Source organism: Oncorhynchus gorbuscha, linkage group LG19 (genome assembly GCF_021184085.1).
Source record: "Oncorhynchus gorbuscha isolate QuinsamMale2020 ecotype Even-year linkage group LG19, OgorEven_v1.0, whole genome shotgun sequence".
Classification (NCBI taxonomy): domain Eukaryota; kingdom Metazoa; phylum Chordata; class Actinopteri; order Salmoniformes; family Salmonidae; genus Oncorhynchus; species Oncorhynchus gorbuscha.
In genome coordinates, this window is record NC_060191.1 from 48,838,445 (window position 1) to 48,855,066 (window position 16,622).

At 45.2% G+C, this 16,622-nt stretch overlaps 1 protein-coding gene across 7 annotated transcripts in view; it reads right to left on the reverse strand.

Moving 5' to 3' along the window:
• Window positions 1-116: 116 nt before the first annotated feature.
• Window positions 117-16,622, reverse strand: part of LOC124005291 (septin-4-like) — a 72,813-nt gene continuing 56,307 nt past the window's right edge. For 2 of the 7 annotated variants that reach the window (XM_046314416.1, XM_046314417.1), the window contains 9 exons: window positions 8,245-8,428; window positions 8,029-8,152; window positions 6,767-6,901; window positions 5,733-5,850; window positions 5,383-5,484; window positions 4,780-4,876; window positions 3,927-4,089; window positions 3,618-3,717; window positions 117-1,986 (listed from right to left, as the gene is read on the reverse strand). In XM_046314416.1, coding sequence (XP_046170372.1) covers window positions 1,918-1,986; window positions 3,618-3,717; window positions 3,927-4,089; window positions 4,780-4,876; window positions 5,383-5,484; window positions 5,733-5,850; window positions 6,767-6,901; window positions 8,029-8,152; window positions 8,245-8,428 — 1,092 coding nt within the window. In that variant the 3' untranslated portion in view covers window positions 117-1,917. Of the gene's footprint in view, window positions 1,987-3,617; window positions 3,718-3,926; window positions 4,090-4,779; window positions 4,877-5,382; window positions 5,485-5,732; window positions 5,851-6,766; window positions 6,902-8,028; window positions 8,153-8,244; window positions 8,429-8,876; window positions 9,234-13,193; window positions 13,326-13,976; window positions 15,272-16,622 lie in introns of those variants that run through there. The other 5 variants (XM_046314412.1, XM_046314411.1, XM_046314410.1 and 2 more) reach the window with 5 other exon arrangements.

Consider the following 16,622-nt stretch of genomic DNA (forward strand, 5'->3'; position numbering starts at 1 on the left):
GGGGAAAATGTCCTGCCCTTGAGATTTTGGACTCTGGGTCTCTAGGTGAATCTAAGTGTTGATGGCGGGGAGGAGGGTAAATAAAAAATATAATCAATGTTGCTTACAAAGAGAAATACAGATCTGAAATATTTTATTCTCATTGAAACATTAATTTCTGGCATATTCATACAATCCAAAACATGTATTTTTTTATCTCATGACTTGTTCCTTGTGAATGACCTCATATTTGCACCCGAGGAAAATAAATACACAACTATTCATCTTATAACAAAACTTGTTTAAAGCCAAAAATTGTGGGGAAACGTGGAAGTTGAAAATACCTAAATAATAATTACATGATTTCTTGTTTTGACTGCATAATAAAACCATCCACAAACATATGTACTTCAAAAGAGTAGGTGCATACTTACTGTCCACAATCAACATCAAGTCTACGGAGTTTATCAACCCATGAATGAAGGCTTGCTATATCAGACACTTCTATAAGATACGAGGCGATCCGGTCATTCTCTAACCCCTGACATCCGACAGAATAAGGGGCTTGTCCTGTCTGCTTGGTCCCCAGGCCAGCGTCTCTTGACTGGCACTTAAGTAGCTCAAGCCTGCTCTTTTCTCCTTTTGGGTCGTGTTCAGTAAAAAAAATATAATTCTACAGGGAGTTACTGCCTGAACTTGTCCATTCGGGCCGGGATTCAGTCCAATCTCGGGTTTTAAAAGGCAATGTTCCCCATGTTTGCGGAGATCCTATCACGTAAATGTGCATGTCAGCTCAATCTGAAATTGCCTTTAAAAGTCACAATGTCTATAATCGGATTGAATCCCGTTCTAAGAACACACCTTTTGGTTTTCGCTGCAGAAAGTTTTAACAAGACCCTGAACACGACCCTGGAGAGCTGCAAGTCAACAATATTCCAGGAAACTATCATTACAGATATCAGAACTGTAAGTAGTGGGTTTCCTTTGTCAGTTATATACAAGAACGAACAACCCAGATTTGAGCATGCTAGAACTGGAAACATGAAGGAAACTAATTAGCCCTATTAACATACATTTGTCCAAAAACACACAACACTACTTCAGTAACATTTGTCATTCATTCCACAACAAGGAATTTCTTGCTATTCTGTGTAGCAATGCAAATAAAATAATTACAAGTGATAGATGCAATCCTGTAATAGTAAAAAAAGATCCCCATCTACAGTATTGACCTTTTAAAAATGCTCTTGGGAAAAAATTGTGCATGACAAAAAAATACAAATCTGGCAGGCCAACCTCCCTCAAACCATACCTTGTCTAGGTTGGTTAAGACCACACATCTAAACGTGTTACAATATAAACTTTCAAACACCTAGCAGAGGGACAGGACAACACATGCTCTACAGTCTATCCCTTAACCAATGTCAGGGGTTAGAGTTCACTAAGGAGAAACATCAAGGAACATTAGCGACAAAACTGGAAGGCAAAAAGTTATCTTTTGACAAGACCACATATAAACTATGGGTGGAAGGCAGGCAGGCAGGACCCGGCCATAACCCTGTAAGGACAAGCAGGTGGTTAGGTCTGTGCTGTCCGGACCAGTGTTGTGCTCTAGCAATGGCACCTGACAGGGGTGCCCGTTGTTACCGTTAGAGTTTCCACAACAGGTGTGGAGATGCAAGGCTTCCATGTTGTTGGAAGAAGAAACTTCTCGCCATGCCGCCACCTGTCTGTAAATGCCTCATGCCTGGTCTTGGATCAGTCTCTGATAGTTGGGGTTATTGACTAAATGAGGAGTGGTGGCAGTTGGGTTTGGATGAGCTGGAGCAGACAATGTTTGTGGACTAGAGTAGAGTGGTACTAGGGGTGCCCACCCTAGTAGTGGAAAGAAGGGGCCTATATTTACACAGGGGAAAGGGGTTCTCGTGGTAGCCTTGGTTAATAGGCCTCCTTCTGCGTGTGCATCTGTTCCTGGATCTTTGTGAGCATCTCTTGCATTCGCCGCAACTGTAGAGAGAAGAGGCCATTGTCAGTCAAACACACTCGACATGCAGCAATACAAAACACCACAGAAGGAAGTGGGGACTGGGGAGATGCTCACAGGGTTTAGAACCTCATACCAACTTATTACTTCCATGTGAGTGCACCAATAACCAGGAGCTACCAATCACAAAAAAGCCAGCTATGTGACAACAGATTAATAGGATTCTCCATACCAGACTATCAGATTGTTAAGTCATATTGATGGATTCCTATAATACTAAACATTACCTTCACATTTGCACAGATCTGACCGTCTCAAAACACTACAAATGCTGAAGTAGTGATTGCCAACATTTCATGACTGCAATGTAGGTGGCCTGGAACACAACCATTACTTCCACATGACTGCAATGTAGGTGGCCTGGAACCCAACCATTACTTCCACATGACTGCACCAATAACCAAGCGGTATCCAATCACAACCAAGCCAAAAGTGCTGACAGATAACTGATCGAATAGACAGTCTATTCTGTCTTCAAATCATGTGACCCGATGATGGATGCGTGTGTTAATTCATGTATACAGTCCAGGTGGCCTGGAACACGGCCATTACTTCTACGTCACTGCACCAATGACCAAGCCCCATCCAATGACCACCAAGCCAGTGAAGAACAACTGATTGATACGATTTGGCACCCCATTCGCTCTGTCTGGAGACCACGTAAACGAGCCTGGTGACTGTGTGTGTTCAGTCAAGTACACACATTCATTTCCGTAATTACTACATGTAAAGCCTGTTAATTCAATACTGTGATATGCAGTATGAGTGAGAAAGATATGGTGCTTGCAGACACGCATTTGCCCTGCATAGCACCCCCCCCAATCCCACATACATATCAAAATAGGATGAAATTATGGCAACAGTTTTGTGTTCACAACGTTTAAACAATGGAAAGGGTTACATACCAAAAATGAGGGAAAAACTGAAAATAATGTATAATTATTTTAATGGCTCATGTCATTCAGGGGGGAATCTACCTTGATTTTTGCGTAAATGATGCACTGATATCAATGGAAGAGCTGTGCCAAAACTCAAGTTGCGCACGTGGGTCACAGGGTATCGTATTCAAAATCTCAGGTTAGGGCATTTTTGTTGAGGTAGTGTAACCTTAAAGAACTTAATCAGCTTTTAATCATAAAACAAAATAACATAAATAATTATATGAAATTGGCACCATGGTGCATTCGGACAGGGACAAACTCAAACAGGGAGAAGAGAACCAGGGCTTCTTTCCATCTACAACACTACTCTACCCAGGCAATGTGACCTGGCATATTATATTCTACAGCCAGACCTGGGTTCAAATAGTATTTGAATATAAAACATTTGTACTCAGATCTAGTCTAGTCTTCTCCTACAGTTCATGTGCATCCCAGGGCTGGGTGCTGTTGTAGGGGCAGACGGTCACCCCTAAACCTTCCTCAAACCAGACCACAATCACACCACCTGACTGGGGTCTTCAGGGGCACCTGCATGTATGGATGGAATATATATACTGTATGACTGACAGCCTGGAGGCCTCAGGTTCAGCCCCTGGATCTAGGCCTGGGTCAGAGTGGGGTTCAAGAGTTGGGTCTGAGTGTCGTCGTGGTACCTCTTCGTCTTTCTCTCGGATTAGCTTCTCCGTCTCTGTGTCTGTGGTACTTGGTATCACAGGGATGGGGAAGTCTGTGCCGCTCTCCCTGGTCAGTTTACTACAGGAGTAGAGTGGGGAAAGACAATATGGTTAACAGTAGGTCGGTGTATATGTTGTTAAGAGTTCGTGACTATATGTTAGTGTGAATTGTATTTGAGCTACATTATGTATGTATAGGAGTAACAATATGTGCAGCCTTAAGATACCTGATCGAAGCTATAAACAGCATATGACTGGCAGTGTATGAGAGCGTGTGTGTGTCCGTACTTGCGGTTGCGTTCCTTCACCACCATGCGGGTCATGCTCTGAATGCAGTGAGCCCTGTAGTTCTCATAGTGGGTCTCCCGTGTCACATCCTTCAGGTCCTGCATGTGTGTCCTCACCAACATGTTCCTCAGCTTCACAAAGTCACAGTGGGCCGAGTTCTCCACTGTCAAGAGTAACAGAGTGTTAGGTTAGGGCAGTGTTTCCCTAAACCTTTCATGTCCACATCCCGGTTCAACCCTAAACCTTTTCTTCAACTACCCTAACCCTAGTCTCCAACCACTACCCCAGTCTCCAACCACTACCCCAGTCTCCAACCACTACCCTAGTCTCCAACCACTACCCCAGTCTCCAACCACTACCCTAGTCTCCAACCACTACCCTAGTCTCCAACCACTACCCTAGTCTCCAACCACTACCCCAGTCTCCAACCACTACCCTAGTCTCCAACCACTACCCTAGTCTCCAGCCACTACCCTAGTCTCCAACCACTACCCTAGTCTCCAACCACTACCCTAGTCTACAACCACTACCCTAGTCCCCAACCACTACCCCAGTCTCCAACCACTACCCCAGTCTCCAACCACTACCCCAGTCTCCAACCACTACCCCAGTCTCCAACCACTACCCCAGTCTCCAACCACTACCCCAGTCTCCAACCACTACCCCAGTCTCCAACCACTACCCCAGTCTTCAACCACTACCCTAGTCTACAACCACTACCCTAGTCTACAACCACTACCCTAGTCTACAACCACTACCCTAGCCCTAGCTTCATGTCCACATCCCAGTTCAACCCTAACATAATAAGACCCCAACACACAATAACTAAATAATGATGGTGTAACAGGGTTACCTTCCACGATGCCCCAGGGGTAGAGACGACCCCTGACCCTCTTCCCTTTGGCCTCCACCACCGTGTTGCTGCCGATCACCGCAAACGGTATACTGTCCTGGAGGAGGGAGACAGGGGGAGGGAGAGAGAGCAGGAGAGGTGAATATAAATGAAGTGAATAAAGTACAAAGAGGGAGGAATATATCTGTGGTTACGATGAGGTAATGCAGTCAGTGGAAAATGCTGCATTGCAGATCTACCCATTTCTCAATCTCTCTCTCCCCCCTACTTGGAATGGACAGAGCACACCGTCAGGGCACATGAGGTCACAGAAAAGGTTCTATGAGGGGGAGAGACTGAGACACCATTTATCTACCAAGACAACATTCTGGCCTGTCCTGGCTGCACAGACACAGCCTGCCCTCTAATGCACAGGTGCACACAGAGATGAATAGAATTCACAAACAGATGACTTTAAGGCTGTGTGCTCAATAATAACATGGTTACTGACATATGTAATCTGGGTTTCCTGTACTGCAGACAGGTTGTTTATGATGACTAGTGTCCTTTAGGTTGCCATACTTCCTCAACTAGTGATGTGAGGTTTGGATAAATGTGGTTCACCTTGAGCTCCTGATCCTGCTGTTTGAAGTCCTCATCCTCATCAGAGTCACAGTCTGGGAACTGGTAGATCTTAATCCCATACTGCTGGATCTCCTCTCGGATCTACAGGAAGATGGAGGGACAGAGAGAAGAGGCGAAGAACATTCAACTACCGTTTCAAATCCTGTGATTGAGGATGGACAAAAGAACAAGGAGCAAAAACAAATCCATCAAAATGGCCACCTGGAAATAAAAATATATGTTTCAGAAATTTGCTGAAACCAATGTCCCCTGTCCATTTCTTATTTGTACAGAGCCATGTTATTCAGACAAGCAGACACAGATAGAAAAGCCAGTTAGAGAGGGCTTACCTTGAATTTCTTTTTCTTGACCTCGGTGGGTGTGAGTGTATCTGCCTTGGCCAGGATTGGCACAATGTTGACCTTCTCATGAAGGGCCTTCATAAACTCCACATCCAGAGGCCTCAGGCTGAGACAGATACAAGACATGACATACATATTTAGTAATTTAGCAGAGTAAGTTACCAGAGCAACATAGAATTAGGGACAACAAGTCAGCACTGAGAAAACCAAAAAACACACTGTACATGTGGAAAGATGGACATAGACAACACTGACAAAACTTGGATATGGTTAAGAGATAATTACGGTAATCCTCATAAACCATATTTTCAAGGATTGTAGTAGTATATAATATTGGTCAGCAGAGGGAGTTGTTTCCTTATTACAGGTTTGCAGCAGTACTTAAGCGCAAATGGTGGTGCTCAAGATTTTTCCTTTCAATGAACACAGTGGTGTAAAACAAACGATAAGCTCAGACAAAAGTACTGCATTTATACCGACAATTGGAAAGAAGGTTCAGTACTGCAGCATCTGCCCCTCAAAATGGATAGAACGTTTAGCACTGCACCAGATGCACATTTCCCTGGAGGCAGCAGAGCAGGGTGGGTCTAGATTCCACGGAAACCACAATGCATTTAGAATGCATGGAACATGGTGCAAACCGACGTGGTGCATAGTGGAAACCCTCTCGGTGGTACTCAAGGAAGGAAGGTAGAAGGGGTAAAATAGACAATTCTAAGAGTATTGAGACACAGCCAATATGTTTATCTCAACAGAAGGACTCCATTTAAAGAGTATTGAGACACAGCCAATATGTTTATCTCAACAGAAGGACTCCATTTAAAGAGTATTGAGACACAGCCAATATGTTTATCTCAACAGAAGGACTCCATTTAAAGAGTATTGAGACACAGCCAATATGTTTATCTCAACAGAAGGACTCCATTTAAAGAGTATTGAGACACAGCCAATATGTTTATCTCAACAGAAGGACTCCATTTAAAGAGTATTGAGACAGAGACGACATGTCGTAGCTGACGTACCCGTGTCCGAAGGGAGAAATGAAGTAGAGGCAGCAGTGGACTCTGTTATCCTGGATGTTCTTCCTGTTCAGTCCACTCTCGTCCCTGAAGTACTGCTCAAACTGCTGGTCGATGTAGTCCGCCACTGACTTCCAGCTAGGGCGGTGGGGGAGACACAGAGACACACCAGCACTGAGGCAATACTGCAGAGACAGCCACCCTACAACCACTAACCATACCAACCCTAACCCACTGACTTCCAGCTAGGGCGGTGGGGGAGACACAGAGACACACCAGCACTGAGGCAATACTGCAGAGACAGCCACCATACAACCACTAACCATACCAACCCTAACCCACTGACTTCCAGCTAGGGCGGTGGGGGAGACAGAGAAACACACCAGCACTGAGGCAATACTGCAGAGACAGCCACCATACAACCACTAACCATACCAACCCTAACCCACTGACTTCCAGCTAGGGCGGTGGGGGAGACACAGAAACACACCAGCACTGAGGCAATACTGCAGAGACAGCCACCATACAACCACTAACCATACCAACCCTAACCCACTGACTTCCAGCTAGGGCGGTGGGGGAGACACAGAGACACACCAGCACTGAGCCAATACTGCAGAGACAGCCACCCTACAACCACTAACCATACCAACCCTAACCCACTGACTTCCAGCTAGGGCGGTGGGGGAGACAGAGAAACACACCAGCACTGAGCCAATACTGCAGAGACAGCCACCCTACAACCACTAACCATACCAACCCTAACCCACTGACTTCCAGCTAGGGCGGTGGGGGAGACAGAGAAACACACCAGCACTGAGGCAATACTGCAGAGACAGCCACCCTACAACCACTAACCATACCAACCCTAACCCACTGACTTCCAGCTAGGGCGGTGGGGGAGACAGAGAAACACACCAGCACTGAGCCAATACTGCAGAGACAGCCACCCTACAACCACTAACCATACCAACCCTAACCCACTGACTTCCAGCTAGGGCGGTGGGGGAGACAGAGAGACACACCAGCACTGAGGCAATGCAGACAGTCATTCCCCTACTGTACACTGAGCTATACTGCAACTGAACCTCAAACTGTGTCATGTAACAATACAAAGCCTAATAGCAATAAAAGTTTGACGGCTGTATTGAAGACTACCGCGAACTTCCTCAGCTCTGCCTTCGGATCATAATAGGAGTTGAGTTGTTTCATGTTTTCCTGACACCAAAGAAGAGTCCTATGAAGGAAGGATGTTTGACATATACCATTCAGTGTTATCGACAGCGTCTCCAAAGCCAGGGGTGTCTACGATGGTGAGCTTCAGCTTGACGCCCTTCTCCTCAATGTCCACTGTGTGTTTAGTGATCTCCACTGTCTGAGTGATCCGCTCTGGGTTTAAAACACACATTTCCTTAGCAGCTGGCCATTTCTATAATTCATTCATTCATTCAGAAGATGAGACACCAAAATGGCCACCTCACCCTCAGCGTTGAGTAGCTTCCTGTCCTTGTAGAGGTCTGTGAGGAAGAGGCTGTTGACCAGGGTGGACTTGCCCAGACCAGACTCCCCTGCTACCATCAGGGTGAAGTCAAAGCCCTTCTTGACAGACTTACGGTGCACTTGGTTTGGCAGTGTGGCAAAGCCCACATAGTCCTTGTCTTGGTCCTGTGAAAGCAAGAGAAACAGACGCCTATTTAGACACGTCGCTCACCTCTGGTGGCGGCACATTTGCGAGTTACAGTAATCATTCTAAATAAAAAGGCAACACCTACCACACATAAATACATGTCTTCAAACCTAAAGCCATTTCAACAGATGTAGGGTATTGAATGAAGCCATTGTCAACACACCAGAACACACCATCTTTGACCAACATCAGTTTCAAAGCGAAATCCACAAACTGAGTAATCTGCCAGACACACAACCACAGTTTCCAAGTAAACATCACTGGAAATGGCCTGAACCTGCTGCTAGGCCTGAACCTGCTGCTAGTTCTCCTCTGAGGCTAAAGCACAACCTCTTTGGACTGGAGAGCTGATAACCCAACCCACATTGTCCATAGTGTTGCCTCTGGTCTCTACACCCTAAACGGTCCCCCTGGCCTGAAGTTTACCTCTGGAAAGTCGTAGGGATCAAAGCGGCCCCAGGGGCTCTTGGGCCTGGTGGGACTGAGGGGAGACTGCATGTCATAGTGATCCACCATCCCACATCCACCCAACTGCAGCCTCCCTACGCCCTGGTTGTCTGACTGGGCCCTGCCACCCGCCGTGGGGGGCCGCAAAAAGGTGGGCGTTCCGGGGGTGTCACCACCCTCTGCCTCCCTGTCCACCGGGTGGGAGTGCTCATGGTCGGGGCTGTGCTCATAGCCGCCCAGAGGCGGGTGAGGGTGGTCCCCGCTGTGGTGGGGGTCTTGTTGCATGATGTTCTCCAACTCAGAGTCTTCAGAATCATCCTTGTAATGGCTTGAGTGCTAAGGGGGAGGGGCCAGGGAGCGGTGCAGGTGGGTGGGAGGGGTGATGCAGAGAAGAATGGATGGAGAGGAGTAAAGGTTGGAGCAGGAGGGAGGGTTAATATAGATCGGAAGGAAAACAAGGAGCAAAAGGTAACAGAGGCAACATAAGGATCAACAGGAAAAAAGAAGAAAATGCAGAGTGGTTATAGACACTGAATGTTTTGATGGAGAGAAACAACCTAAGAAATCACTAAGTGCAAGATAGGCCTAGTTCTCTAGGGTTTAGAGAAGATTTACACTAAGAGACAGCGAGGAAAGAAGATATCGACTGACTGATTCACTAGAGAGCACCAGAGAAGCTACAGGGTTATCAACGTAAGAGGGGAGGGTAAATATTTGTGCTGAAGGGAGGAATGCCGAGGAAGAAGAGATCTCGGATGGCCATCAAACTGATAACAAGCACACACTCTGATTCTGACACGAGAGAACAATCACTCTGTCCAATATAATATAGAGCACCAAAAATAGAACCTTTTGTGTCCTCTATAGATAACTCATAATTTGAGTATTAGTATTTTATTAGGATCCCCTTTAGTTGTTGCTAAAGCAGCAGCTACTTTTCCTGGGGTCCAAACAAAAACATGAATAGACAAAAACAGCTCAAGGACAGAACGACATCATTGACCTTCCTGAACTTGTAGGAAATGGGAGGATACATCTTGTTTAAAGTGTAGTGCCGTGGCAGCTGGCTGTAAAGATTCTCCCTGCTCAGCAGCTTCAGCCTTGGTATGGTAGTTTGGGTGGCACCCTATTGTCTACAGGCGCTGGTCAAAAGTAGTGCACTACATAGGGAATAGGCTGCAATTTGGGACGCAGGCTGGTACATCACAATTCAATAGAAGGTACAGTACTGTAGCCACGTGGATGATAAATAGTGGAGGCAACCGTTTAACAGGTTACACAACAAAATATGATGTGATTGAGTAGAGATAAAGGAAATGAACCTCTAAATGATTAATGAACCCTCTTGATTACTAGAAGACTGCTCAAATGAATGAATTGCTGTGGTATATAGTGTCATACAGCTTCAAACGCAAACAGTCATGAACACACACACCTTCTTATGACATCAACAAGGACTCAAACATGACATCATCTATTCATATGGGTGTGTCACTCAACACACACTGGTAGACAGAGGAAACCTGATAAAAATATATTGGTGTTAAACATGTCACCTCAAAATGTCATTTAGACAATGACTGATCAATTTGTGGTGATTACAGCACTCATTTTCAAATCTGCCTAAACCTGTCAATCATAACTACATGTTATTTTATTCCCAAACCACCTACCTTCCCCGATGACAATACCTACAATTCATGACACCAACAAAGGCAGAGCCTCTGTGTGTAGTTGAAACTGTAAAGGGATATCCCTCCCTGGAGTTCTCAGACTAGAGACTAGTGTTCCATCCCAAATGGCACCCTATTCCCTATGGGTCCTGGTCAAAAGAAGTACACTGTATAAAGAATAGGATGCCATTTGGGATGCAGATTGGTGCTCATGTCCTTAGGGCTGATGCTCAAGTTACCACAGCCACGCATGCCCTTTCTGCTCCAGTTTGTGTAAAGAATCCCCAGCCTGCACCACTATGAATATTACAGTGTATTGAGAAGGCCAAGAGGCTATTTTACATTTACAGTGCAGACGGGAAGTATTCAGACCCCTTGACTTTTGCTACGTTACAGCCTTTTTCAGTCTACACAGAATACCCCACAATGACAAAGCAGAAACTTTTTATTTTATTTTTTTATAAAAACTTCCATTTGACATTTACATAAGTATTCAGACCCTTTACTCAGTACTTTGTTGAAGCACCTTCGGCAGTGATTACAAGCCTCCAGTCTTCTTGGGTATGATGCTACAAGCCTGGCACACCTGGATTTGGGGGAGTTTCTCCCATTCTTCTCTGCAGATCCTCTCAAGCTCAGTAGGGTTGGATGGGGAGCGTTGCTGCACAGCTATTTTCAGGTCTCTCCAGAGATGTTCGATCAGGTTCATGTCCGGGATCTGGCTGGGCCACTCAAGGACATTCAGAGATTTGTCCCAAAGCCACTTCTGCGTTGTCTTGGCTGTGTGCTTAGGGTCTTTGTCCTGTTGGAAGGTGAAACTTCACCCCAGTCTTAGGTCCTGAGAGCTCTGGAGCAGATTTTCATCAAGGATCTCTGTACTTCTCTGTTTATCTGTCCCTTGATCCAGACTAGTCTCCCAGTCCCTGCTGCTGAAAAACATCCCCACAGCATGATGGTGCCACCACCATTCTTGACCGTAGGGATGGGGCCAGGTTTCCTCCAGACGTTTGGCATTCAGGCCAAAGAGTTCAATCTTGGTTTCATCAGACCAGAGAATCATGTTTCTCATGGTCAGAGTCATTTAGCTTCCTTTTGGCAAACTCCAAGCTGGCTGTCTTGTCCCTTTTAGTGAGGAGTGACTTCAGTCTAGCCAACCCACCATGAAGGAGAGCTGCGGAGATGGTTGTCCTTCTGGAAGTTTCTCCCATCTCCACAGAGGAACTCTGGAGCTCTGTCAGAGTGACCATTGGGTTCTTGGTCACCTCCCTTCTCCCTCGATTGCCCAGTTTGGCAGGACGGCCAGCTGTAGGAAGAGTCTTGCTGGTTCCAAACTTCTTCCATTTAAGAATTAGAGGCCCCTGTGTACTTGGAAACTACAATACTGGTACCCTTCCCCAGATCTGTGCCTCAACACAATCCTGTCTCGGAGCTCTATGAACAATTTTCTTCGACCTCATGGCTTGGTTTTTACTCTGACGTGCACAGTCAACGATGGGACCTTATATAGACAGATGTGTGCCTTTACAAATCATGTACAATCAATTTAAATTTACCACAGGGGGACTCCAATCAAATTGTAGAAACATCTCAAGGATGATCAATGGAAACAGGATGCACCTGAGCTCAATTTCGAGTCTCATAGCAAAGCATCTGAATACTTATGTAAATAAGGTATCTGTTTTTTATTTTTAATACATTTGCAAAAATGTCTAACAATGTGTTTTCGTTTTGTCATTATGGGGTATTGTGTGTAAATTGATGATGGGGGAAAATGACTTAATCCATTTTAGAATAAGGCTGTAACGTAACAAAATGTGAAAAAAGGGAAGGAGTCTGAATACTTTCCGACTGTACATTTGAGTAATTTAGCAGATGCTCTTATCCAGAGTGATTTAGCTCTAGGGGAACCATAGCAATCAGAGTAAACTGGAGTTATCAGCCCATATCTGTGCTCAATAGTGATACATTTTGAGAGCTAATCTGGAGAGGACACAGTCATGATGATACATTGGTGTTCTTCCAAGTTTAAGCTCCTGTGAACAGACACACAGCCTATTGGGCCTCCTTTCTTTGGATCAATAGTAACCAACTCAACTTTTTTGCGCAAATAACTGGTTCAAACAGGAAGTAAACTAGTGAACTATAAAGTAAACTACAAAGTAAACGAGTGAACTACAAAGGTGGTCTAAAGCATGTGGACAATTAAATTACAATTTCCAAGTACATTGTTGCCAGTCCTTGCTATGTATGAATCTTAGATTGTCCTTCCACATGGCTCTCAGGATAACAGGAGATTATCCCTGCATGCCGACAGAGGGCTGATTGTGGTTCCACTGTACATATGGAGCGCAGCAGTATGAAACCTCCTGCCACAACAACATCCCTGTGTTGTGTGTGACAATAGGGGATTGGGTTTAAGGGGGGGGGGTCACTGAGAGACCAATAGAAATATGGAAAATACTTTAAAGTATTTGAGGTGCACTTGATTTAGCTTGGAATTTAGACCTTTTTGGACTATTCCATGTGTTCCATTCACTGTGTCACCAAATCAAGCAAAGCAGCTCAAATATCTGGAAAGTATTTGACATATTCTTTGACCCAGACCTTGTCTGGTCACTGGTACCTGTTCGGGCTCATGGTGGTGGTCCCTGGTGTGGTCAGGGGATGGCGGGGCGGAGTCCAGGTCATCTGATGATGAGTGAGCCTCATGGTCACTGTCCTCCATTGCTACTGGGGCTATAGTACACTCTGCCATCTCCAACCAGGAAGGAACATGCATTTGGAGTGGAAAAGGGCGAGGCAAGGAGCAGGGCCAACAGGGAAGTAAGAATTGGAAGGACCAATCAGAACAAGGAATGGGGAATGGTGAAGGAGGGCGTGGAAGGGTAGGTTGGCGTGACAACAGGATAGCGTTGCGTGATGGCGTTTTGTGTAGAACGGACCGGTACAAAAAGGGTTGAAAGAAAAACAAAACACAAATAAAACAAATCACAAAATGATTAAATAACTCAAATTAAAATAACAATGAGTGAGTAGTCTGGATCCAGCCATAGGAAATGACATGGCTGTTGGATGCCAGAGTAAGCAACATGGCTGTCCACTGGAGTAGCCCACAGGGTGATTGAGTTGCATTCAGAGTGGTGCGTGGAATGAATTGTTTCAGCAATGTCCAGAAATAATGTTGGTGTGTGCAGGGATCTATTCTGTCTGGCCATTCCACTCATAGCCTAATGTTGTTTATTTGTCCAGCTACACTTAGTTTAACTGATTCTGATATCTTCCCATTCAGGGGAGGTCTAACAATGCACTGTTACTGAAGCAGATGAAATTAACTGATCTGGCTGCCGTTGTATCGTGTAGAGAGTTGAAATGTCTTTACTGAAAATTAAAACAAAAGCACACACACCTACTAACACTCAGAGTTCAGAGCAAGGCCTTGCAAGGTTCTTCTACGAGTTTGTATCAGTGTTCTCCCAAAAAGGATTTCCAAGTCATCCCAACCAGGTTTTCGATGTCATCCTCACAGTTTTAATAAAACAGGGATTGGAATTAGAAGATAAGTGGCAGAGAGGACAGAGAGGACATAGAGGACAGAGAGGACAGAGAGGGCAGAGAGGACAGAGACGACAGAGAGGACAGAGAGGACAGAGAGGGCAGAGAGGGCAGAGAGGACATAGAGGACAGAGAGGGCAGAGAGGGCATAGAGGACAGAGAGGAGAGTAAATGAATAGTTTCTCAGATTAGAGGACCACTGACATGTTTTCCACCGGTCTGCTTTGCTCTGACCAAACCACACGATGGATCAATGTCCAATCTACTGCCTAACATGGACGACCCACCGTGTGATCCAATTAACAGCGTCCCTGGTCAACAATAACCAACACTATCAACTCTGAAGCAGAGATGTGTGTGGAATGGTTCTCAGATCAACATTTTTCTTTTTTTTTTTACTTGGCACACAGTGAGAATATTTGTCAGATTGTAAAAACTACTCTGCTCCACCATTTAAAAACTTGAAGAACATGTCTGCCCCTCACTTGAACTGCAGAGAATCCACCACTTGGAAGCAAGTAGAAAATGCAGTCTTTGTAATCAATCATTAAACAACAATCGAAACTTGTACACCAACTAGACACAATTTTTTAAAAGAACACACCAGACCCAATTTAAAAGCAATCCTCTTCAGGACAATAACTCACCAGTTCTCCTGCAGTACCTCACCTGTGGTACCTCACCTGTGGTACCTCACCTGTGGTACCTCACCTGTGGTACCTCACCTGTGGTACCTCACCTGTGGTACCCTGTATGAGATGTAACAGCCTGACTCTCTTGCCTCCTCTCAAGCAGCTCTTCATGCCCTCACCAGGAGCCAGTCTGGAGAGTGGCAAGCATCCCCTGCCTATATATCCTTTTGAACCAGGACACTGTCCTTCAGCCCCATCGAGCTGCCTGGCTGCCCCACCGCCCTGGGGCTCCTAGTCCGATCCGCCACAGACATGAAATCCATCCACGGCCCACGCACCCATCACGGTTCACAAGGTTGGGCTGTCCAACACATACCATGCCAATAACACCAACTCACTTCAACTTTTAAGGCCACTCATCTCTGTACTACATAGATTTTCCACTAAGAACCCACTTTGGCTCTTCTCGAGCAAATTATTTACCCTGCAAGTTAAGACAAGAGAGGAATACAGATTTATTCTCTCACACTGTATCAGTTTGGCTGTCAGGCACTGAAGTGTATGATTATCTTAAGCATTAAAGTCTTAGGAGACCGTAGCCACAGCTGAAACGGATTTAAAGGGATGACGATCAAGGAATTTCACTGTAGATGTATGGAACTCTCCTTACTTTACCAGCCTGCATGGCTGCCTGCCTTGCTGCCTAAAAACACTGATGTCTCACGAGGTCTTCATTCAACAGTTTGACATAAATTGAGATGAAAAGAGACGGCATCTCAAGGGAGAGAGAAAACAAGAGTGAGAGGAGAGAGATAACTAGAAAGAGAGAGCAAGAGGAGGAATCTCAGATCATACTGAATATAAATGGAGCCTTAACACAGACAGCAGAACAATAGTGGTAGTGACGATCAGGCAGCAGAGTTGGACTGATGACATCACCCAGTCAGCCTCGGCAGCACGTCCATCAGGGCTACTCGGAATGCTTTGCACAGAGCACTCTGGAGTGGGTTAACCTTGGGATTACAGCCCCCCCTCCACCCTCTTGCATTGCTGCAGGATATGAGGATGGAGGGCAAATATGATATTTCCCCCCCATCTCTTCTCTGTGAATGTACAGCTCCATCTAGAGAGGTTGGGTAGCATCAATCACACATGCATGCTTTCCCTCTGAGCCTTCATCTCCCTTCTCCCAATTCTCTACACTGTGTGTACTTGTTCACTTGCCTTCATGGGCGATGCGCATACACTAATGACTTGAGTGAACTGCTGCAACCCCCCCAAAGCCAAATATAATACTAGGCCTGTTACGCAACTGTGTTTAGAATAAATCCATCCATTAATCTCATGTACAAATACATTGGACATTTCTCATGCGACTTTCCCAGACCTGCCAACCCTGTCCAACTTTTTAGGGTACCAGACACTCGTGGCAAATTGGAGATTCATGTTCTTAGACAAACATTATGGAGATTCATGTTCTTAGACAAACATTATGGAGATTCATGTTCTTAGACAAACATTATGGAGATTCATGTTCTTAGACAAACATTATGGATCACACCTGGTTCAGTTCAGTCCTCTGAAAAACATCAGATACAGAACATAAAATAATTATATGTTTTGTGGAATTAGTACAGATTGTCTGTATGTTTATTCCATTACATGTACAGTGTAGAATGGAGATAATTATCTGTAAACGTTTGTGTTAGCACATGCCCCCAAGTTTAGTCTCTGAAGTCGTGGAACGCTTGTCACCTCTCAAACAGGGCCAATCACTAGGGCCAGCTCACAAGTATTGGCTTTCTAGGCACAGTTCCTAATCAACACTAAAAGCTAAATCATTTTGAAAACATAAAAACAAAAGACTG